At 43.7% G+C, this 23928-nt stretch overlaps 1 protein-coding gene across 1 annotated transcript in view; it reads right to left on the reverse strand.

Annotated features, from left to right (window-relative positions):
• Positions 1-8379: 8379 nt before the first annotated feature.
• Positions 8380-23928, reverse strand: part of LOC310878629 (uncharacterized protein) — a 29974-nt gene continuing 14425 nt past the window's right edge. The window contains exons 21-28 of the mRNA XM_083792981.1: positions 17545-22888; positions 15467-16270; positions 14593-14753; positions 13626-14005; positions 12073-12130; positions 10943-11030; positions 9500-9895; positions 8380-9262 (exon numbers count right to left, since the gene is read on the reverse strand). Coding sequence (XP_083649107.1) covers positions 8695-9262; positions 9500-9895; positions 10943-11030; positions 12073-12130; positions 13626-14005; positions 14593-14753; positions 15467-16270; positions 17545-22888 — 7799 coding nt within the window. The 3' untranslated portion in view covers positions 8380-8694. The remainder of the gene's footprint in view (positions 9263-9499; positions 9896-10942; positions 11031-12072; positions 12131-13625; positions 14006-14592; positions 14754-15466; positions 16271-17544; positions 22889-23928) is intronic.

The raw sequence follows: 23928 nt of genomic DNA on the forward strand, positions 1-23928 counted from the left end.
ATAGGCTATAGCCCATGGTCAAAAATGATGAAAAACGAGGTTAATTTTTTTTTTCAAATTTTCAAAAAACGATGGGCTATAACCCATGTTTTTATTTTTTTTTCATTTTTTTCAAATCCTCAAAAATGATGAAAAACGGCGTGCTATAATATGCCGTACGGTATAGGCTATAGCCCATGGTCAAAAATGATGAAAAACGAGGTTAATTTTTTTTTTCAAATTTTGAAAAAACGATGGGCTATAACCCATGTTTTGTTTTTTTTTTCATTTTTTTCAAATCCTCAAAAATGATGAAAAACGGCGTGCTATAATATGCCGTATGGTATAGGCTATAGCCCATGGTCAAAAATGATGAAAAACGAGGTTAATTTTTTTTTTCAAATTTTCAAAAAACGATGGGTTATAACCCATGTTTTTTTTTTCTTTTTTTTTTTTCAAATCCTCAAAAATGATGAAAAACGGCGTGCTATAATATGCCGTACGGTATAGGCTATAGCCCATGGTCAAAAATGATGAAAAACGAGGTTAATTTTTTTTTTCAAATTTTCAAAAAACGATGGGCTATAACCCATGTTTTTTTTTTTTTTTTTTTTTTCAAATCCTCAAAAATTATGAAAAACGGCGTGCTATAATATGCCGTACGGTATAGGCTATAGCCCATGGTCAAAAATGATGAAAAACGAGGAAAAAAAAAAAAAAAAAAATCAAAAAACGATGGGTTATAGCCCATCTTTTTTTTTTTTTTTTCAAATCCTCAAAAATGATGAAAAACGGCGTGCTATAGTATGCCGTACAGTATGGGCTATTAGACGAGCGTCTAAAAATGGGATAAAAATGTCTAAAAATAGACGTCTAAAACACGTCTAAAAATAGACGTGTTTTAGACGTCTATTTTTTGACGTTTTTTATCCCATTTTTGACCATGGGCTATAGCCCATACTGTATATGAACATGGGCTATAGCCCATACTGTACGTACGGCATACTATAGCACGCCGTTTTTCATCATTTTTGAGGATTTGAAAAAAAAAAAAAAAAAACGGGTTATAGCCCATCGTTTTTTGAATTTTTGAAAAAAAAATATCCTCGTTTTTCATCATTTTTGACCATGGGCTATAGCCCCTACCGTACGGCATACTATAGCACGCCATTTTTCATCATTTTTGAGGATTTGAAAAAAATGAAAATTTTAAAAAACATGGGTTATAGCCCATCGTTTTTTTATTTTTGAAAAAAAAATTACCTTGTTTTTCATCATTTTTGACCATGGGCTATAGCCCATACCGTACGGCATACTATAGCACGCCATTTTTCACCATTTTTGAGGATTTGAAAAAAATGAAAAAAAAAAAAAAAAACATGGGTTATAGCCCATCGTTTTTTGAATTTTAGATTTTTTTTAACCTCGTTTTTCAGCATGCCGTTTTTCATCATTTTTGAGGATTTGAAAAAGTTTTTAAAAATTAAAAAAACATGGGGTATATCGTTTCTTTTTTTTTACCTCGTTTTTCATCATTTTTGAACATGGGCTATAGCCCCTACCGTACGGCATACTATAGCACGCCGTTTTTCATCATTTTTGAGGATTTTGTAAAAATTAAAGAATTAAAAAAACATGGGTTATAGCCCATCGCTTTTTGAATTTTTGGAAAAAAAAATTAACCTCGTTTTTCATCATTTTTGAACATGGGCTATAGCCCCTACCGTACGGCATACTATAGCACGCCTTTTTCATCATTTTTGAGGATTTGGAAAAAATTAAAAAATTAAAAAAACATGGGTTATATCCCATCGTTTTTTTTTTTTTTTTTTAACCTAGTTTTTCATCATTTTTGAAGATGGGCTATAGCCCCTACCGTACGGCATACTATAGCATGCCGTTTTTCATCATTTTTGATGATTTGGAAAAAATTCAAAAATTCAAAAAACATGCGTTATAGCCCATCGTTTTTTGAATTTTTGAAAAAATAATTTAACCTCGTTTTTCATCATTTTTGAACATGGGCTATAGCCCATACCGTACGTACGGCATACTATAGCACGCCGTTTTTCATCATTTTTGAGGATTTGAAAAAAAAAAAAAAAACGGGTTATAGCCCATCGTTTTTTGCATTTTTGAAAAAAATATGTTCCTCGTTTTTCATCATTTTTGACCATGGGCTATAGCCCCTACCGTACGGCATACTATAGCACGCCATTTTTCATCATTTTTGAGGATTTGAAAAAAAAGAAAAAGAAAAAAAAACATGGGTTATAGGCCATTGTTTTTTGAATTTTTGAAAAAAGAATTTAACCTCGTTTTTCATCATTTTTGAACATGGGCTATAGCCCAAACCGTACGGCATACTATAGCACGCCGTTTTTCATCATTTTTGAAAAATATGAAAAATTTAAAAAACATGGGTAATAGCCCATCGTTTTTTTATTTTTGAAAAAAAAAAATTACCTTGTTTTTCATCATTTTTTAACATGGGCTATAGCCCATACGGTACGGCATACTATAGCACGCCGTTTTTCATCATTTTTGAGGATTTGAAAAAAACAAAAAAACATTGGTTATAGCCCATCGTTTTTAGAATTAAAAAAAATATATATCCTCGTTTTTCATCATTTTTGACCATGGGCTATAGCCCCTACCGTACGGCATACTATAGCACGCCGTTTTTCATCATTTTTGAGGATTAAAAAAAAACAAAAAAAAACATGGGTTATAGCCCATCGTTTTTTGAATTTTTGATCTTTTTTTTTTAACCTCGTTTTTCATCATTTTTGAACATGGGCTATAGCCCCTACCGTACGGCATACTATAGCACACCGTTTTTCACCATTTTGAGGATTTGAAAAAAAATAAAAAAACATGGGCTATAGCCCATCGTTTTTTGAACACTAAGACAAGTGTAAATACAACAAAATGAGCAGGGCACTTCAGGGAATTGAACCCTGTCCCGGTAAACCAGGGGTGCCAACACCAGTGCCTTCGTTTTAGTTTTGTTGTATAGTATTCTATACTATATTATAGAATATAGTATTCCGTCCGAAACCATGAATTATAGTATGTCGTTTTTTGGTGATTTTCGTATTCTTTCAAAACCCCCAGTGTTGCTCCAGTGCCTCCCCAGTACTATAGTATGCCGTCCGAAACCATGAACTACAGTATGTCGTTTTTTTCGTGATTTATATATTTATATATATATTCTTTTGCATGCATGCATGCATGTCAGGGTATGGGGTGGATGGGGGTCTTGGATGGCAGCCTTCACCCATTGGAATTGCTGTGCACGGCCATTCTTTTCCATGCCATACCCATAATGGTCTCAATTAGTCTAGAAGTCAGTGTGGGTAATAATTCACCTCTCCGCGGCTTCATTTCCGTGGACTCAAGCCTTTAAAAAATGATGAGGACATGTGGAGCATTCGGGGGGGGGGGGTAAATCAGGTGAGCGGTGACCCATGGGACGGGGACAGGATGAGGGTGTTGTCACTGCAGGAGGAGCCTGTCTGACGCCCATGAGTGCATGTTCATCAGGGCGTGGGCTGACACCACTCAATCACCTCACATGCACTCACCGGAAAGGGGCCGAACAGTGACATCTAACTCTGATCTCATTATTAGGAGCGAGGCTCGCTTTGAAATCAAAGAAGACGTGCTCGTTTGGAGAAAAATAGATTACAATCCACTACAGGAATTTCCGATTTCTCACTTTCCCCACACAGTGGCCAGTGCCTCCACACAAAGTGCCCTACAGTGCCTCCCCCCCCAGTGCCCCCCTCAGTGCCTCCCCACACAGTGCCCTACAGTGCCTCCCCCCCCAGTGCCCCCCTCAGTGCCCCCCCACACAGTGCCCCCCAGTGTCACCCCAGTGCGTAGGAGGAGGAGACCGGTGGCTACTGGGAGGCGTAGGAGGAGGAGACCGGTGGCTACTGGGAGGCGTAGGAGGAGGAGACCGGTGGCTACTGGGAGGCGTAGGAGACCGGTGGCTACTGGGAGGCGTAGGAGGAGGAGACCGGTGGCTACTGGGAGGCGTAGGAGACCGGTGGCTACTGGGAGGCGTAGGAGGAGGAGACCGGTGGCTGCTGGGAGGAGACCGGTGGCTGCTGGGAGGCGTAGGTGGAGACCGGTGGCTACTGGGAGGCATAGGAGGAGACCGGTGGCTGCTGGGAGGAGACCGGTGGCTGCTGGGAGGAGACCGGTGGCTGCTGGGAGGCGTAGGAGGAGACCGGTGGCTGCTGGGAGGCGTAGGAGGAGACTGGCGGCTGCGTGCGTGACTTAACACAGAGGGGATAGTCTTCTGAAAGCCTTCCAAGTAGTGTCCTGATGGCTGGAGGTGGAGGGCAGCAGCGTATAGTACATGCGCGGGGCTGCGTGTGTGTGTGTGTGACATGCATGTGACGTGATGATGGAGTGTTCGTGACAGAGGGTGTGGGGACTGTGATGCTGCACCCGGCCGTGACTGCAGGCTAATCCACCACAATGTACAACATGCTCATTAGGCCTCACACCCACCTGTCTGCTCCTCAATGGGACACTCATCCTGGAGCTTTATCCTTCTAAATGACTTAACCCATTCTGACCGGGCACCCATTTTGGTGTTAGCATCATGTTATGCTTTAGCTATTTAAAAATAGCAGATCTACAAGCTCATATCGCGCCACCGAGTGGCGCGATACGAGCTTGTAGGTCTGCTATTTTTGAAAAATCAAAGAGCGACTGACATTTTTAGAATCTGATCTCAGGTCAGAATGGGTTCATCAGACCAGTGTGTGTCCGGCGGAAACCTCGTATGAATCTGATCTCAGGTCAGAATGGGTTAATTGTGTGTGTGTGTGTGTGTGTACGGTAAGTCCACCGTAAAAAAAAAAAGAAGTTGACGAAGACCATGAACTTTTTTCATGATTTTCCACCATTAAAAGCAATTGTGAAAATCATGAAAAAAAAACGACATAATATAGTTCATGGTTTGACGACATGTTGTTTTTCATGATATAAAAGAATATGAATATGACAAAATAAATTCGGCCATTTCACCTGAAACCAGGAATATCAGTGTGGTCTGCACTGGATTCAGTTCAGTGACATCATCTACTACTTCACCTGAAAACCAGGGAAATCAGTGTGTCCTGCACTGGATTCAGTTCAGTAAATGGTATGGTGCATATATAGCACCTTTATCCAAGGCGCTTTACATAGATTGTGCATCAATTCACACACACATTCATACACCGATGGTGGCGGAAAACATGCAAGGCACCAACCAACACATCAGGAGCAATTTGGGGTTCAGTGTCACTTCCACACTAACTCTGGGGGCGCCCGGGTTCGAACTGGTATCCAGCCACTCTACCCCTGAGCCACCGCCGTTCAGTGACATCTTCGTGGCCTTTGGACATCAAGTTAGACTGAACAGACTTTAGTAAAAAGAACCTAGTAAATAACTAATTTCATTTACTCAAGTACTGACTGCACTTAAACCATTTAGACCTGAGGCTGATTCTAAAAGGATTCTAAATCCTTTTCTGAAAAAAAAACCTGTTTCTATGTCAGTGGTGCTCAACTTTATTTCATGTCAAGGACCCCTCAAAACTATATGTAATTGGCCGCCAACCCACATCTGGAAATATGTAATTCCAGGGACAAAGATTTGCGTTAAAAACGTTCGCTCTGAAAGAATATATATTAAGAGTATTTCCATTTCTTACTTATACTGCAACTAATCAACCACTAACTTTATAAGTACTAGTAGTAACTTCTACTCCACTACATGTCAGAAGCAAATACACTTTTACTCAACTACAATTATTTGAAACCTGTAGTTACTAGGTACTTTCTAGATTGTAATTACTATCATAAAACATTCAATTGAGCTTGTAGATTGGCTATTTCCAAAACATTTGTAAACAATGTATTTGTATTATTTATTACATATGAATGGGACATTCTGCGTAATGAATGAATACTTTTAGTACTTTAAGTACATTTTGATACCAATACGTTGGTTACTTTTACTCAAGTAAATTTAGAATACAGGACTTCTACTTTTAACAGAGTATAATCTACATTGAAGTATCCATACTTTTACTTAAGTAAAACGAGTACTGACTGGTATGGAAGCAGAAGAGTTTCCTTTGACCCCAGTGATATAAATCACGCAAATATACAAGAAGTCAGATGGGTCTTAATTGGATAATTCTATTTTTGTTTTCAATATCAACACACCACAAAAACAAAATCGAAACAAGAGTACAATAAACAAAATATTCACATTATGTATGAGACAAAACTGTAACTCAACTGCAGGTCAAATGAACACTTAAGGTCTAGTGTGTAGACCAGAGATCTCTGCCTACGGAACTACCTTTTTTTTCGCAGAGCCTAGGAGTCTATGGGCGTTGAGGGGGCGCTTGTTTTGTTTTACCCGGCCGGCCCGGGTCGTCAGTGCAGTGGGGTAGGGAGTGCTTCATTTGGACCGGCACGCAAGTGGTTATATAACCTCACAAAAACTATGCTTAAACCTGACCTTAACCTCACAAAAACTATGCTTAAACCTAACCTTAAAGGAGAATTCCATGCTAGAAGGCTTTCTTACATTTATTTGTAGTTGTTACGTCCCCCAACAAAGAGGTCCAGGTGTTATTTTGTGAAAAAGCACATTATTGGCTATTTCCCCTAATTGAATTGCATTGAATGGGGCATTGGGGTGTTGTGCTAATTCGCTTATTTCCAGCACTCAAAAATGAATTCTTTTTTGTATATATCCTCTCTTCATAATGTAAATAGTATCCCAAGCGGCACACTTTACTACTTATGTCGATGGAAATAAGCGGATTAGCACAAAAACCCAACCCCCATTGAGGGCTTATATTAGGGGAAATGGGCCAAAAATGCACTTTTTCAGAAAATAACACCTGGACCTCTTTGGTGGGGACGTAACAACTACAAAGAAAGCCTTCTAGCATGGAATTCTCCTTTAACCCCAACTCTAACCTCACAACTACTATGCTTAAACCTAGTAACCTTAACCTCACAAAACCTATGCTTAAACCTAACCTTAATGGTTAAGGGTTAACCAGAAACCTAACCTCACATAAACGATATAATACAAAGCCTTACCTTAACCCTAACTTTATCGGCCAGACGTTTTCTGCCGGCGCTGTAAAACAAACGCCCCCATCAGCGCCTATTGACTCCCAGGCTCTGCGGAAAGGGTAGTCCCCTCTGTCTGCTGACCCGTCTGAGCTAAATTAGGGGTGCAACGGTTATAATTGAATAAACCAATTCAATCGATTAGGGTATTAATAGGGAAATAATATATATTTGTTTTGTATTATTTTACACTTTCTGTAAATGAAATACAGAAAGTAGTGCGTTTGTGGGGCAATACAGAAAGTAGTTTGTTTTGAGCTAGAAGATCAGCTGTTTTGCCGTACAAGACACTGTTGTTCGTCAAAGTATAACACAGGGCTTAAGACTTACGATTTAGTCCATTATAAAAAAATCTATTCAAAATGCTTGTTATAATCTGTTGATTATAACATAAGAAAATAAATACCATATATACAGAAAGAAAAATAATACCTGAAAAAGTAATCAAAATAAATTAATCGATAGTTTCAGCTAGGGTTGTCCGGTCCTCATCATTTTCAAATGATCGGAATCTGATCGGGGGGCAAAAAACCCCCCTGGATATTGTACTATTGTGATATGGCACAAGTGTTCTATAAAAATATAAATATCGGATCGGGGAAAATCGGTATCGGCAGATATTCAAAATGTAATGATCGGAATCGGATTTGGGAGCGAAAAAAGGTGATGGGGACATGCCTAGTATCAGCCCTAATCTGAATTCAATGTAAGGCTAGTACAGCAGAGAAACCTCTGCCAACAAACCTACACAAACTGCTTTGAAAAACAATTCCCAATACGAGTCCCAATATGAAGGAATACAAGAAGACTCGCCCCGTTTCTGTTTTCCTCCCAGAATTTTCCCCAGTGAGGGGTGGGAGAGGCTGGACAGCAGACGGCTGGATTTTGAATTTCTCTAACTATAAACTTTCATGACAGCAGACAGCCTAAGTACAAATATAATTTATGAAAAGCTACTACAGTGAAGTCTGTTCACAGAAGTTGTTGTAGGATATGTGGGGATTATCTGACGAGGTACCATTTGAGGGGGCAAAACCTTACATATACTAAATAATACTAAATTGTTTATAGGGTCAATATAAGTAATATAATATAGCCTTTCCACAGGAGTATCTTTTTATATTTTTCCAAAAAGAATACAAACAGCCAATAGCATATTACAAAGTTATCCCCCTCACTGGGGAAAATTCCGGGAGGAAAAACAGGCACGCACCGGGGTGAGTCTTCTTGTTACAATATGAAGGACTGCCTCAAAGTCTAAGCATTTGTTCTGCAATAATGCTATTTTTTTTAAATCTGTATCGTTTCCACCAAGTGTTATTCCCAAGTAAAATGTAGTTTTAAGATGTCACTCACCAGACATAATCGGTAGGCAGAGATCTCTGCTAGACTAACTTCATCCCAACTGAAAATGCATTCACTAATACACGGATATGACTAAGCGTAGTGAATCACGTAGTGAATGTCCCCAAAGCCAGCATTCTACGTTAATGTCTGTGAATTATAAAATAAAAATAAAAATCTAGTTATTCCTCTGTGTCCCCCCAGTTGCTGTCATTGTTCGTCCATATCTGTGAAAATGTCATTTAAGAAGAACTGCGTTACGTTGGTAGGCTCCTCCTCCACGTCTTCCACAAAGTCCTGAAGCTCCTCCTCCTCCAGCATGGAATGAGAGCCATCATCAACAGTGGACAACACCTGTAATGGAGCAGACGGTTGTGTTGCATGTAAGGAAACGTTTGCTGTCCTGTCTACAGTACCGGAGGTACTGGGTTCTAGGTCCGGGTATTGAGAGGAACTGGGTTCTGGCTCCGGGTGGTAGTGGGAGGTATTGGGTTCTGGGTCCATCTGGCTAGTGTCACGGCAGCTCCGTTTAAAATCCTTCCCGGCTCGTCGTGTTGTCGTGGGGTTTGGGGGAGCGGTGGACGTCGAGGGCTTCTCGTCTACGACGCGCGGCGGTATTGTTGTTGCGGAGGCCGTCGGGGGGGCAGCTCGTCTCCTTCCTGTGCGCGAGGCGCTGAGCTGAGGCGCCTGGGACGGCGCTCTGGCCGGGCGGGACGGAGAGGAGGCGCTGGACTTGTCGGACAGGAAAGAGAGGAATCCCTTGGGTTTTCTGCCAGGCCTTGGAGAATGGGAGATAATAAATAGCATGAATAGCATGTGTATGCTATGTTAAAGTCATGTTAACTCCATAGATAGACACATAATAAGAACTCAATCACGGCACATCTTTATCAAACTGGAGGTCCTCGAAACTAAAAAGAGGCAGAGAACTCAGTGATGTAATTGACATCAAAACATGGTGATGAAGATAAAAGTTCATCGTTACAAATATGTTGAATGTTTACAGTCAACTCACCTCTTCAGAGGGGTACTGGTCTTAGGAGGAAGTTCTACCGCCGAGCCGCTGTGGCCCACATGGCCCGGTTCTACTGCCGAGCTGCTGTGGTCCACATGGCCCGGGTCTTTCTGTTCCACCTCTATGTGGGACGATTCTCTAAGGGTGTCTCGTGCTGCTGCTGCTGCTGGCTGCATGGTTTGTGGTTGAGCTGGAGGGCAGACGGGCTCCGGTTCTGGGGGGCAGGCGGGCTCTGGTTCTGGGGGGCAGGCGGGCTCTGGTCCTGGGGTGGGATCATAATACGTCTGGGAGGTTCCGTCAGGTCCTGCCTCTCCTCCGCTCACGGGTACAGGAGGCACATCGCAGAGCGTCAAACTGTGTAAACTGTCCCCCGAGGAAGGGAAACCACCACTGCTGCTGGGGAAGGTGAAAATGTCAAATTGAGACTCAAAAGCTCATTTTATATTCTTTGTTCTAAGACGGTGTCACATGGCGAAAACAAAAACAAAAAAAAAGACGATCTAAGAAAATTGATAAAAATGCATCCCAAAGACTAGGACAAAGACATTCTGTAACAAGAGACGACACTGCCATTAACTGAACGTTCGGTTGCTTAAAACAAAACAAAAAAACATTAAAAAGTGTGTTGTACAAACAAAAACAAGTTTTTATTCTATTCTACCATCATATAGTTAACGCTTCTACAGAACTGGCCTGTTTTAACAGTGAAAAAGTATTCTAAATATGCATGCTACTATACTTATTTTATTTACTCATATATTTATCATTTATTATGAATGGATCAAAGCCGAAATTAGTAACATATTCATTCAGAATTTCAGGGTGTTTTCGTGTTTGAGAGATGTCACATTAACATTCATTCAGAATATCAGTATTACGGGCTGCCATCTTGGCGTGATGCACCATCTAGTGGTGATTAAAAAAAAGACAAGGACTGTCCGTCTCTTGTTATAGTCTCTTTGACTAGGATCATGGCCGTCTTCAGACACTGACACTGGTCCACAAGATTCGATACACCACAAAGTCCATACCCACAACACCAGAGGGAGTGCAACAAACCATGTACAACCCAGATTCGGCACAAACAAGGGACTAAATAATTTTCGCTCCTATGCCACCAAAATGTGGAACGCCCTACCAACAGTCATTGAGACATGTGAATCCCTTGACTCCTTCAAAACCGCTCTCAAAGGGCACCTACGGACGGCTGCAATTTGAAACTGGCCCCTGTAAAATCTGAACCCCCCCCCCCCTTTTCCCCTCACTGTATATGTATCTTGTATATGTGTTCTGTTCTATATATCTCTACTTGTATGTCTCTAAATGTTTTGATGAAATGAACAAGGTGGACCCTGTTGTAAACAAGTGTAATGCTTAATTGGGTCGTCCACTCACAGTTAACAGTCTTTGTATTCTGTTAATAAATATTTCAATCAAACTGACCTCTGTGAGTCATGGAGATACGGGACCTCCGTGAGAGAGAGGATGAAGAAGGGCTCTTCATTGTCTGAAGGGACCTGCTCCAACAGACCTGACAAACCAAAGAGAAGCGTTATACTGCATGATTTACATCATTTCATGTATTTATTTTGTTTATCAACCACAGACAGCTTTTTTCCCCCTCTCTCCTTGAGCCAGCGTATGTTTTGAATTGTGGGAGTGAAGGGTATTTTACGCTGTGCTGGAAACATGCATGACGAGCCAGGTACTGAGCGTCGCCGTCTACTTTATATAAAACGGGAATAAATACATAATAAGCAAGCAAATTAATTATTCTGTCAGCCACTGTGAAAATGTACTATTCATTTCTGAATTGCTGAATTGAACTGAATTGAATTGCCTGTATCAAATTTGCTTGAATATTCATCTTCACTACGATCGCACCCTTGGACCATTTATATCTTAACACTCAGGCATGAAGGAAGCATGAGTTCAAGTCCGTTGCTCTCCCCTTGTCCCCCATATATGGGGACTAGGTTGCTCTCCCCTTGTCCCCCATATATGGGGACTAGGTTGGTGGAGGGTGTGTAGAGCCCAGGATCACATTAGCTTGTGAAAAATGGGTTACAAAATCGCGGGATAAAAATAAATAACCTTGAAAATGTTGGAACATTTTTGAATTTTGAAAACGTTTTAGGATAAATCGGGTCCATGGCACAACGTATTTACAGACGGGGGTTCCCTGTCAAATAAAACGTTTTGGGCAGTCGTTGAACATGAAAACGATTGAGAACCACAGTGTTATTAGCCTGGAACTCACCTATGCTTTCTATGGCATAGGCAGCTCCCGGCAGGATCCGCCGGGAGAAACTATGCGCAGCTGCGCAAAATGAGACCAATTACTTAGACCGACAGAGAGAGAGAGGAGTGTGTGACTGTGTGTGTGTGTGTACATGTGTGCGTGTGTGCGTCAATATAACAAAGGTGCAGACGATCAGAAATCAGCAGAGAGTGAGCGATGTTTGCGCTGCTCTATGCCGAATTGAAGAGGACTCGGACCCAGACTTTCTTTTTCTCCCTGGAAATAAAAACGTCTGGGTTTCCGAGGCCACAGTGTTATCAGCCCTACGTACCTTCTGGGTGTGCCGAGACCGCCGGGTGACTTTGGCCACTCGCCGCACCACCAGTGTCCTGAGAAGATCACATGAACACATCAGTACACACGGGCCCGTCACAGTTATTACACATGGTTTGAAGCTAAATAAGAGCTCTCGACTGAAAAAGTTTGCTAGGCCAAGTCCCAATCTGCATGTGATTTGTGAAAGGAGCCCTGCCACACTAGCAGTTAGGATAATATGTAGAAGTGTGACGTTTTCCCCCACCTCACAAAAAACATGCAGTAATCCTGGACTCTAAACTGCCTCCCCCTGGCCAGCCGGGGCGCCTGATGGAGGGGAAAGGAACTGGTTGGAATAACGTGTTCCTTCCACGCGCTACGTCCAACCAGGGAAACTCCCCCCTGTCAGGTGTAAAAGGAGCAACTTGGACACTCAGGCATGAAGGAAGCATGAGTTCAAGACCGTTGCTCTTCCCATGTCCCCCATATATGGGGACTAGGTTGGCGGAGGGTGTGACGTTTTGTTCATATTCTTCTAAACCTACATGTTCTACATTACAGTTGAAGAAATGGCAGATTGAGCCTTTGCTTCTATGAAATATCCCAGACCATTGGTGGTTACTTCCAAATTCAAACTTTTAGAAACATTTTGAATGTATAAGGTTAAATATATCGTTGGTGTAGGGCAGAAAACGTTTTTCTTTTTTTTTGAAGATATGTTTTTGCGGCTTACGCCTTTATTGATTTTTTAAGGGATAGAAAGTAGGCTGACAGGAAACGGGAGAGAGATGGGGGGATGACATGCGGTAAAGGCCGTGTCGGGTCCGGGAGTCGAACCCGCGGCACACCGCGACTGGATCACCAGTCCGGTGCCCAGACCGTTACGCTACGGCCTGGGCCTGCAGAAAACGTTTTAATTAAAAAAAGTAACGCCCTACAGATCTGCAAGCTCGAAATGTGAAGCAAAGTAATGCATTTTGAGCTTGGAGATCTGCTACTTTTGAATTTGAATCCTGAAAACTATCAGCTTTGGACATCATCATAATTTCTCGAACGCGGTCGAGATCGTGGATTTCACAATATCACGCCAGACTTCCCGGTCCTTCATTGCCATCCCCAGTTCCTGCTTACGACGACAGTTTTCTACCTCTGGTCTACTTTGAGGCAGGACTCCAGAGAAGAAGGGAAGATATAACATCATTGTGGCCAGCAAACTGTGTTCTTCTGGATCGGACTAGTGAAGAAACACGGGGGGAAGGTGGCCGTATATAGATAGATTAGTCGATGGGTGGCTCTTCCAAGACAGATTTTGCGCTCTCATTAGAAGGTGTAAGTGCCATCCAACAAACAACATAGACAACATATGGCTTGTGGCCATGATAGTACAGTACAGTACAGTACAGTACAGTACAGTACAGTACAGTACAGTACAGTCATTCTTTGTATATTTAAGTTAATAGGTAAATCGTCACTCATTATTATATATTTCAATACAGCAATGCATCGATACTAGAAAGAATATTTACACTTGCACTTGTTGGGAGTGCTTTGGCCACCACTGATGCTTACCAGGACAGAAATCGCAGGTCTTCGAGTCGGGCTGGCCAGGCTACAGACAGCCGAAATCCTAGGTCGAGTCGGGCTGGCCAGACTACACACAGCCGAAATCACGGGTCGAGTCGGGCTGGCCAGAGTACAGAGAGCAGAAATCACAGGTCTATTCGGGCTGGCCAAAGTACAGACAGCCGAAATCCTAGGTCGAGTCGGGCTGGCCAGAGTACAGACAGCCGAAATCCTAGGTCGATTGGGGCTGGCCACAGTACTACAGACAGCCTGGCTGGAAGGACTGCCGTGTTGGTATTCCTCTACGGTAGCACCCTCTACTGGTCGCTGGGTGTCGGGGCAGGGATTAGCAGACACTGCTGCCTTCTGACCAGAACTGGAAGCTGCTGGAAAGAAGAAAGTGCATCTGCATCAGTGTTGATTTCGTCGACTAAAATTAAGACGAAAAATGTTCATCGACTACCTTTTTCCACTGATGAAAACTAAATGGAAACTAAATAAAAACTAACCATGATGACTAAAAGTAAATGTATTGAAAATTACTAAAACGCTAGGAAGAGACTAGTGGACAAGAGATCCAGTATAAGTCATTTTACACTTGGTTGCGTGCTGAAAATAGCTGATCGCATCGCGACGCGCAGTGAGCTTGTAGATCAGCTATTTTCAGCAAGTGTAAAGTCTGTCATTACGACGGCATCAAGGCCCGCCAAAATACAATACACAAATACACTTAGTCGACTAAAACTAGACAAACACAGTAAAACATTCCATGTGACTGAAACTAAATCAAAACTATTGAAGAGACTGTGACTAAAAATAAAATCAAAATTTGCTGCCAAAAACAACACTGCTCATTATCAAGCAAACTAGGGTACTACAAATGATAAAAACCTGTAAAGAAGTGGGTGAAATTGTGTTTTTTTCTTTTCTTTGTACACCCGTCATGAGACAATGAAGTTGAAGTTTCTCAAACCTGGTGTTGGTTGTGTTGGTTGCTGGACTGACGGCGTGCGTGTGCGGCGACTGCCGTTGCCCAGGCAAGGTTTGGGTTTAGGGAGCCTAGCCCTGCGAGTGGGCGGAGCCTTCGTTGACGTCTCCTCATGCTCGCACGTCCCAGACGAGGCGCCATCGGCACTGAGGGGGGAGACAAAAATAAATGTCCGGTTTGTCCGGCTTGTAATGTTACCTCTCCTCTTCAAATGGCCTGCACGTGTTTGCAGGATAATCAATAGATTTATTTTATTTAATTTTCTGTGCGACACTGTTGTACAGCAAATTATAAAATAGGATTCAAATGGTCAGACTAGGGATGCACCGAAAGGGAAATTCTTGGCCGAAACCGAATACCGAATATAGGAAACAGTTGGCCGAAAACCGAATACCGAATACCGATTAGCCGAATACAGCTTTGTTGTAAAGCTACCTGATTATGGCAAAAGACATGATTATGGATTTTCATAATCGATTCATCGGGCGATTATTTAAACGATTAATCGGATTATGGCACCTTTTTTGCAATTACCTTTAAAAAAATGCTTCAAGTTATTGTAGGCATGTTGTAACTAACAATAAAGACAATAAAAATGAATACTCCTTCAAAATTAAACGTGTTTGCAGGATAATCAATAGATTTTTTTTCTTTTCTTTTCTGTGCGACACCGTTGTACAGCAAATTATAAAATAGGATTCAAATGGTCAGACAAATCGGTTCAGTCGCTTATTAAAAAAAACATCAGTTAGAAATAATGTTTTCCTTTTGATTTGTTGACTTATTAAAACAAATAATTTCTTCTCAATAATGTTAGATTAATCGAAACCGAAACTGATGAATGATGACTATATCTTACTGTTGTAAATCTTGCAGACCATCCTTGGCTGTCGGCTCAGAGGTGCAGGACTCAGAAAGGCCTTCCTGTACAACGGTATGATCTCCAACGTCCTGGTCCGAGTCAGACACGTGGCTCACACCAGTCCATGGGTGAGGATCAGGGTTGATCTGCGTTGGCTCTCGTTTTCTGCTTGCTCTAGTGGTCTGTCCACGTTTATACTGAGCGGAGGAGGCATCTTCTGCAGACTGGCGTTCCGAAGTAGAAGCTGCATCTGTCCTGGCCTGAGGTTTCAGCTCTTTGGCTTCTGTGGAAGGCCTCAGGGTGAAGCCACTTTGCGGTACAGATCCAGCTTCCATCGCCAGACTAGTAGATGGTGCAGCGGGTTCAGGAGACGACTCGATGGCCTCCGTGTTACTAATCGAAAAAGGATCTTCGATAAGCCAGGCTACTTCACTATCTATGGTATATTCAGGGGAGGTCATAATCTCACCGCCAATTTCTCCAGTTACTGGATTTTGACGTTCCGAGTGCTGGGCAGACCGCGACGGTGACGACTGCATAATGGAACTGTGAGCTGGTTTTGTCGGGGGCAAGTCGGTGCCCACAGTAGGGAGCGATGCTTCGCTGACAGTCTCTGGCTCCGAGCCTGCACAGATTGTTTCTGTGGGTTGTGGTTTAGATCTTGTGGCTCTGGAGCCTCGTCTGGGGTTCACAGAGGTCTTATCCGTAGTAGAAGGGCCCGTCATGGTCCGCTTTGAGACGGTTTCTGCCTTCGTCAAAGTCTTCTCACGCTCAAACGTCCCCGGCGAGGCGTCGTCGACACTGTGGGAGGAGACAAAGAAATGTCGGGTTTGTCGCTCGTAATGTTACCATGCACATCTCGTCTTCAAATGGCCTGCACGCGTTTGCAGAAATAATTCATAGCTACAAAGTTCATCGTAACATTTCCACAACTACTTGCTAATGACAATATTCACTAGAGGTGAAACAATGAATCAAACTAATCGCTTTAATCAACAATTTTGTGTGTATATACGATTTGATTAAAATGATTGATTTGGGGTAATCAATACAAATGTAAGTTTTTTTTACACGCTCACGTTATATATCTCTGCTGTCGGTAGGAAGCCTCATAGGGATGTGCCGATGAGACATTTTGGGCGATATCCATATCCGATATAATTAATTGTTATGGCCGATAACCGATATTACCGATGTCGATATGATCTCATTCTGTATTGAAAAATTATAATAATTTTGTCCATTCTGAAAAAGACATGAAACAGGGTGTTTTAGGCTTAGGCGAGTCAGATTTAACTTCAATACCTTTATATTTAATATTGTGAGCTTGTAGATCTGTTCAAGCTGTTACTTTGGGCTTGTTTATCTGTAAAGACAGACCGATTAATCGGACCGATTCATTAATTGGTCTTATTGATTAATCGAACCGATGCCGATTAATCTCAAAACAACTAGAATCTGCCGATACCGATGTGTTTGCAGATTAATCTCCCATCACAACTAACTCAAAAATGTTCATTTTTCAGGAAATGAAAAATATACATTTTTCAGGAAATTAAGAAAACGTTATATTTTTAAAACAAAGCAATACAGCCTCATCAAAGTTGGTGTTGTAACTTTATATATTGTCAATAACTTCCATGAGAGGGGGAGAGGAGCTGGAGTTAGCTGTTTTAGCAGACATTTTGAGGGTCCAATGGAGTTAGGAGGTTTTGTCCAAAGCACTTTTTACTACTTTCCATTGGTTCAATATTTTCAAAACAACACACAGACGTAAAGGGTGTTCAATAGCACTGATTTATGCTGAAAAATCATAAACCTCAAAATGTAGTTATGAGGTTTCCTCCTGACAGCAACAATATATTATATATATATTGGATATTTCTGTGCGACACCGTTATACAGCAAATTATAAAATAGGGTTCAAGTGGTCAGACTAATCGGTTCAGTCACAGAAATTGAAATTAAAAAAATTAATTGCTTTTCAATTGTTAGATTAATCAAAACCGTAACTGAGAATATAATTTAAGGAATATAATCAATAGTTGCAGCCATGAGTGACGACTATATCTTACCGTTGTGTGCAGGACTCAGAAAGGCCTTCCTGTACAACGGTATGATCTCCAACGTCCTGGTCCGAGTCAGACACGTGGCTCACACCAGTCCATGGGTGAGGATCAGGGTTGATCTGCGTTGGCTCTCGTTTTCTGCTTGCTCTAGTGGTCTGTCCACGTTTATACTGAGCGGAGGAGGCATTTTCTGCAGACTGGCGTTCCGAAGTAGAAGCTGCATCTGTCCTGGCCTGAGGTTTCAGCTCTTTGGCTTCTGTGGAAGGCCTCAGGTTGAAGCCACTTTGCGGTACAGATCCAGCTTCCATCGCCAGACTAGTAGATGGTGCAGCGGGTTCAGGAGACGACTCGATGGCCTCCGTGTTACTAATCGAAAAAGGATCTTCGATAAGCCAGGCTACTTCACTATCTATGGTATATTCAGGGGAGGTCATAATCTCACCGCCGATTTCTCCAGTTACTGGATTTTTACGTTCCGAGTGCTGGGCAGACTGCGACGGTGACGACTGCATAATGGAACTGTGAGCTGGTTTTGTTGGGGTGGAGTCGGTGCCCACAGTAGGGAGCGATGCTTCGCTGACAGTCTCTGGCTCCGAGCCTGCACAGATTGTTTCTGTGGGTTGTGGTTTAGATCTTGTGGCTCTGGAGCCTCGTCTGGGGTTCACAGAGGTCTTATCCGCAGTAGAAGGGCCCGTCCTGGTCCGTTTTGAGACGGTTTCTCTTGATTCTTCTACGACCTTGTTCTCCTCCCCGGCATCTTCCTCCTCTGGGGGAGCAACTCCAGTGGTAGTTGCATCTTCTGTGGGCTGCGGTTCACTTACTTTGCCTTTTCTGGCCTGTGTGACTCTGCCGCCCCTCTTTGGAAGAGATTTTCTTTTTATCTTCAGCTGGCTGGTACACGGCTCCTCTGTGGATCGAGGTTCACTGGTGGGAACGATCTTGTGTTGACTGGTAGAAGGCTCCTCTGCGGGTAGATGATTATTACCAGTGGGCATGTCGGCGATCTGAGTTTCAGGGACACAGTCTGTCCCTTCAAACGGATTCTCCATAAACCATGACGTCTCATCCACAATAACATCGTCTTCATTTAGGACGTCGGCTGCTAAACTGCTGCTTCCCAAAGTTACCAAAGGCGAGCTCGGCATCGCTGGAAGAGCGCCTGGTTCTTTCAAAGACCCCGAATGTTGTGATGATGTATCCTTGCTCCAATCTTCCAGTATTTGCACATCCGAACGAATATCTAAATCCCGGGTTGGTTGTATTCCGGTGCCGGTGACCAGTCCGTCTGATTCAGAGCAGGCGAGGGTTTGCACCGGGAGCTGTGGCTTGGACGGTGTGGCTCTAGTGGCCTGCCGCAGGTTGGGTTTGACTTTAGTGACACGGCCTCTCCTCTGTGGGATATCCTTTTCTGCCACTGATAGCAATCGTGAAGCAGAAACCATGTCGGTGGCATCCGGAATACTGTCCTTTCTCTGTGGCTCCTCACTTGTGACTTTGTCACTGTTCTGAGTTTCAGGAGCGATTTCTGTCACCGTGAACGGCTCGTCAATGACCCAAAAAGACTCGTTGAACATCTCCACATCAGTGTTTTCCGATAACCTTTCGGACCCTGTGGCTCGAGGACTTTCTGGCCTGTGATGGACTGTGTTCGAGGAAGACTGTGGTGGTTTCAAATGCTCAACGGGTTGTTTTTCTGAGCCGACATTCGAGGAGCTGACCATGCATTGTTTATTAGTTTCCCCTGGGAGCTCTAACCTTGACTGTGTTTTTCTGGTGGGTACTCCTATGTTGGGTTTGAGTTTGGGGAAGCGTGGTCTCCTTTGCTGGGGTACGGTTCCCTTTGAGGCAGAGTCTGAGCTCGAGTCTCCCTGACAAGTAGGTTTGACATCTGTCTTTTTCTCCTCAGAGGTACAGATCTCTGCGAGTGAGCGGCTAACAGCAGAGTCAACCTCGACTGCATTTGGTTCAATGTTTTTGCCAAACTGCGGTGATTTCTGATGAGTATTGTCGACTGGTTTAGTGACACGGGCCACACGGGCCACACGGCCTCTCCTCTGTGGGATATCCTTTTCTGCCACCGATAGCAAGTGTGAAGCAGAAACCATGTCGGTGGCATTCCTCTCATCCGGAGTACTGTCCTTTCTCTGTGGCTCTTCACTTGTGACTTTGTGACCTTTCTGAGATTCAGGAGCGTTTTCTGTCACAGTGAAGTTCGTGAACGGCTCATCAATGACCCCAAAAGACTCGTTGACCATCTCCGGATCAGTGTCACTCTTTTCCGATAACATTTCGGACCCTGTGGCTCGAGGACTTATTGGCCTGTGATGGACTGTGTTCGAGGAAGACTGTGGTGGTTTCAAATGCTCAACGGGTTGTTTTTCTGAGCAGACATTCGAGGAGCTGACCATGCATTCTTTTTCTGATTGTTTATTAGTTTCCCCTGGGAGCTCTAACCTTGACTGTGTTTTTCTGGTGGGTACTCCTATGTTGGGTTTGAGTTTGGGGAAGCGTGGTCTCCTTTGCTGGGGTACGGTTCCCTTTGAGCCAGAGTCTGAGCTCGAGTCTCCTTGACATGTAGGTTTGACATCTGTCTTTTTCTCCTCAGAGGTACAGATCTCTGCGAGTGAGCGGCTAAATAGCGACTCAAATGCAATTGGTTCAATGATGTTGGTAGACTGTGGTGATTTCTGATGAGTATTGTCGACTGGTTTAGTGACACGGGCCACACGGGCCACACGGCCTCTCCTCTGTGGGATATCCTTTTCTGCCACCGATAGCAAGTGTGAAGCAGAAACCATGTCGGTGGCATTCCTCTCATCCGGAGTACTGTCCTTTCTCTGTGGCTCTTCACTTGTGACTTTGTGACCTTTCTGAGATTCAGGAGCGTTTTCTGTCACAGTGAAGTTCGTGAACGGCTCATCAATGACCCCAAAAGACTCGTTGACCATCTCCGGATCAGTGTCACTCTTTTCCGATAACATTTCGGACCCTGTGGCTCGAGGACTTTCTGGCCTGTGATGGACTGTGTTCGAGGAAGACTGTGGTGGTTCCAAATGCTCAGCGGGTTGTTTTTCTGAGCAGACATTCGAGGAGCTGACCATGCATTGTTTTTCTGATTGTTTATTAGTTTCCCCTGGGAGCTCTAACCTTGACTGTGTTTTTCTGGTGGGTACTCCTATGTTGGGTTTGAGTTTGGGGAAGCGTGGTCTCCTTTGCTGGGATACGGTTCCCTTTGAGCCAGAGTCTGAGCTCGAGTCTCCTTGACATGTAGGTTTGACATCTGTCTTTTTCTCCTCGGGGGTACAGATCTCTGCGAGTGAGCGGCTAAATAGCGACTCAAATGCAATTGGTTCAATGATGTTGGTAGACTGTGGTGATTTCTGATGAGTATTGTCGACTGGTTGTGGTTCTGTTGCTGTGTCCCTGTGTGGGGTTGAAGTTGTGCACAAGGTGCTTCCACCGGACTCTAGATCTCCGTTATTGTCCTCTGTGGACTCTAGATGTTTGTCTGTGGTCTGGGGCGGTAACATTCCAGATTTATGCTCCGAGAAGCAACTATTTTTATTCTGAGATGCAAATCCAGCTTCATTACGACTTCCATGACTGTCTGACAACGTTCCTATTGATGAAACAGTAGCGGGACGGTCACTTACGTCTTGCCCCAGAATAGTGTCCAAAACTGATTCTTTAATTTCTTGCAATTCTGTGGCAGCTATAGTCCTCGCTTCGTCTTGAGCATCCGTGGCAGCTATGCCAGACGTTATCGTTTCATCTTGAGCATGAGCAGTACAACTATTCTCAGTAGATGGCAGTGCTTCTTCACTGGAATGAGAGTCTGACTTTGTGATCATAGACTTTGTGATAGCCTCTCCCAAAATGATTTCGTGTTCAACATTAGAGAAGCTGCTTCCCTTGTTCTGTGGGGAATGCTGCTCAGATATGTCTGTGCCCAATTCCATCTGAAGACCAGGTCCTATGTTGTCTACACTGAGCACCGTTTCAGTAGAAGGCTCAGCTAAGGGTGGTGCTACAACGTCCGACAGTGTTGACTCCGATACTGTCGATAGTTCAGAAGAAACGGTCACACTTGATGATTCCATTGGCTTGTCTGGTTCATTCATATCAGTCGCCGGTAGTGATGATTCTGTGGACACGGGGCAGGAAGGTACAGCTGCAACAGGAGCGGCACCGCGTTGTATTTGCGTGACAGGCACGGTGGCCGTTTCTTCGATTTCATTAGATTGTGACAGAGCAAACCGAGCGGCTCGGCCAAGGTTGGGTTTAAGTTTGGCCTTGGGTAAACGTCGCCTCTTGGCCGGCGGAGATTTCTGCTCGGACATCTCCTGGCACGTTTCCACTGCAGGAGCAGCTTCTACGTCAGCATTCGTTTTCCGACCGCTGTGTGTTCCTTCAGCAGCCTCCTCATTGATCCAGTCCCCAATCTCGGCGCAGACGTCTAGGATACTGATGTCTGGTACGTCCTCATCAGTCGTCTGTGACGGTTCTGTGGACGCAGGTCCAGAGGGTACACCCGCAACAGGAGAGCCACCGCTTTGTGTGAGTGAGACAGTCTCAGGAGAGCCACCGCTTTGTGAGTGTGGGACAGTCTCAGGAGAGCCACTGCTTTGTGTGTGTGGGACAGTCTCAGGAGAGCCACTGCTTTGTGTGTGTGGGACAGTCTCAGGAGAGCCACTGCTTTGTGTGTGTGGGACAGTCTCAGGAGAGCCACTGCTTTGTGTGTGTGGGACAGTCTCAGGAGAAGCACCGCTTTGTGTGTGTGGGACAGTCTCAGGAGAAGCACCGCTTTGTGTGTGTGGGACAGTCTCAGGAGAGCCACCGCTTTGTGTGTGTGGGACAGTCTCAGGAGAGCCACTGCTTTGTGTGTGTGGGACAGTCTCAGGAGAGCCACTGCTTTGTCTGTGTGGGACAGTCTCAGGAGAGCCACTGCTTTGTCTGTGTGGGACAGTCTCAGGAGAGCCACCGCTTTGTCTGTGTGGGACAGTCTCAGGAGAGCCACCGCTTTGTGTGTGTGGGACAGTCTCAGGAGAGCCACTGCTTTGTGTGTGTGGGACAGTCTCAGGAGAGCCACTGCTTTGTGTGTGTGGGACAGTCTCAGGAGAGCCACTGCTTTGTGTGTGTGGGACAGTCTCAGGAGAGCCACTGCTTTGTGTGTGTGGGACAGTCTCAGGAGAGCCACTGCTTTGTGTGTGTGGGACAGTCTCAGGAGAAGCACCGCTTTGTATACAGTCAGTCTCAGGAGAACCACTGCTTTGTGTGTGTGGGACAATCTCAGTGGGCATTTCTTCCAAGTCGCGGCTGCTAGTCTCATTGCCATGGCTGAAAGGTCCTCCTGCAAAAAAACAACATAGTGGAACAATTAATTTATCATCATATCATGTCCCTTTACGCATACAGTTGCTCGTGGGCAGAAACCTTCTATGTCCATATTTCAATTATTTTTTTACGCCCTACTTTGCATGACGACGTGCAAAAAGTATCCGATCTACAAGCTCAAACATGTTGCGATCATGCACATTGTAAGCTTGTAGATCGCCTACGTCCGAAGATTTGTGAAAGTGGTCCAGTATGTCTGTTGGTTGTATAAATAAATACTAACCAATGAAAAGTATTAACAAGAGCTTGTTAATACTAAATAATAACTACATTGGATCGATTCAGTTTCCTGAAAATGTATTCAATATATTACAAGGTGTCCACCCGAAAGCAACGATATTTGAATTAACACACAAAGTCTAATACAAGAATGGTCTTAGCTGCTGTCTCTAACCTGCTGTATGACTATACATGAATACAAGATTGGTCTTAGCGCTGTCTCTAACCTGCTGTACATGAATACAAGAATGGTCTTAGCGCTGTCTCTAACCTGCTGTACATGAATACAAGAATGGTCTTAGCGCTGTCTCTAACCTGCTGTACATGAATACAAGAATGGTCTTAGCGCTGTCTCTAACCTGCTGTACATGAATACAAGAATGGTCTTAGCGCTGTCTCTAACCTGCTGTACATGAATACAAGAATGGTCTTAGCGCTGTCTCTAACCTGCTGTATGACTATACATGAATACAAGATTGGTCTTAGCGCTGTCTCTAACCTGCTGTACATGAATACAAGAATGGTCTTAGCGCTGTCTCTAACCTGCTGTACATGAATACAAGAATGGTCTTAGCTGCTCTCTCTAACCTGCTGTACATGAATACAAGAATGGTCTTAGCTGCTCTCTCTAACCTGCTGTACATGAATACAAGAATGGTCTTAGCTGCTCTCTCTAACCTGCTGTATGACTATACATAAATACAAGAATGGTCTTAGCTGCTCTCTCTAACCTGCTGTATGACTATACAAGAATGGTCTAAGCTGCTGTATGACTAT

The sequence above is a fragment of the Protomyctophum parallelum genome (assembly GCF_964188405.1).
Source record: "Protomyctophum parallelum genome assembly, chromosome: 21".
Lineage (NCBI taxonomy): Eukaryota > Metazoa > Chordata > Actinopteri > Myctophiformes > Myctophidae > Protomyctophum > Protomyctophum parallelum.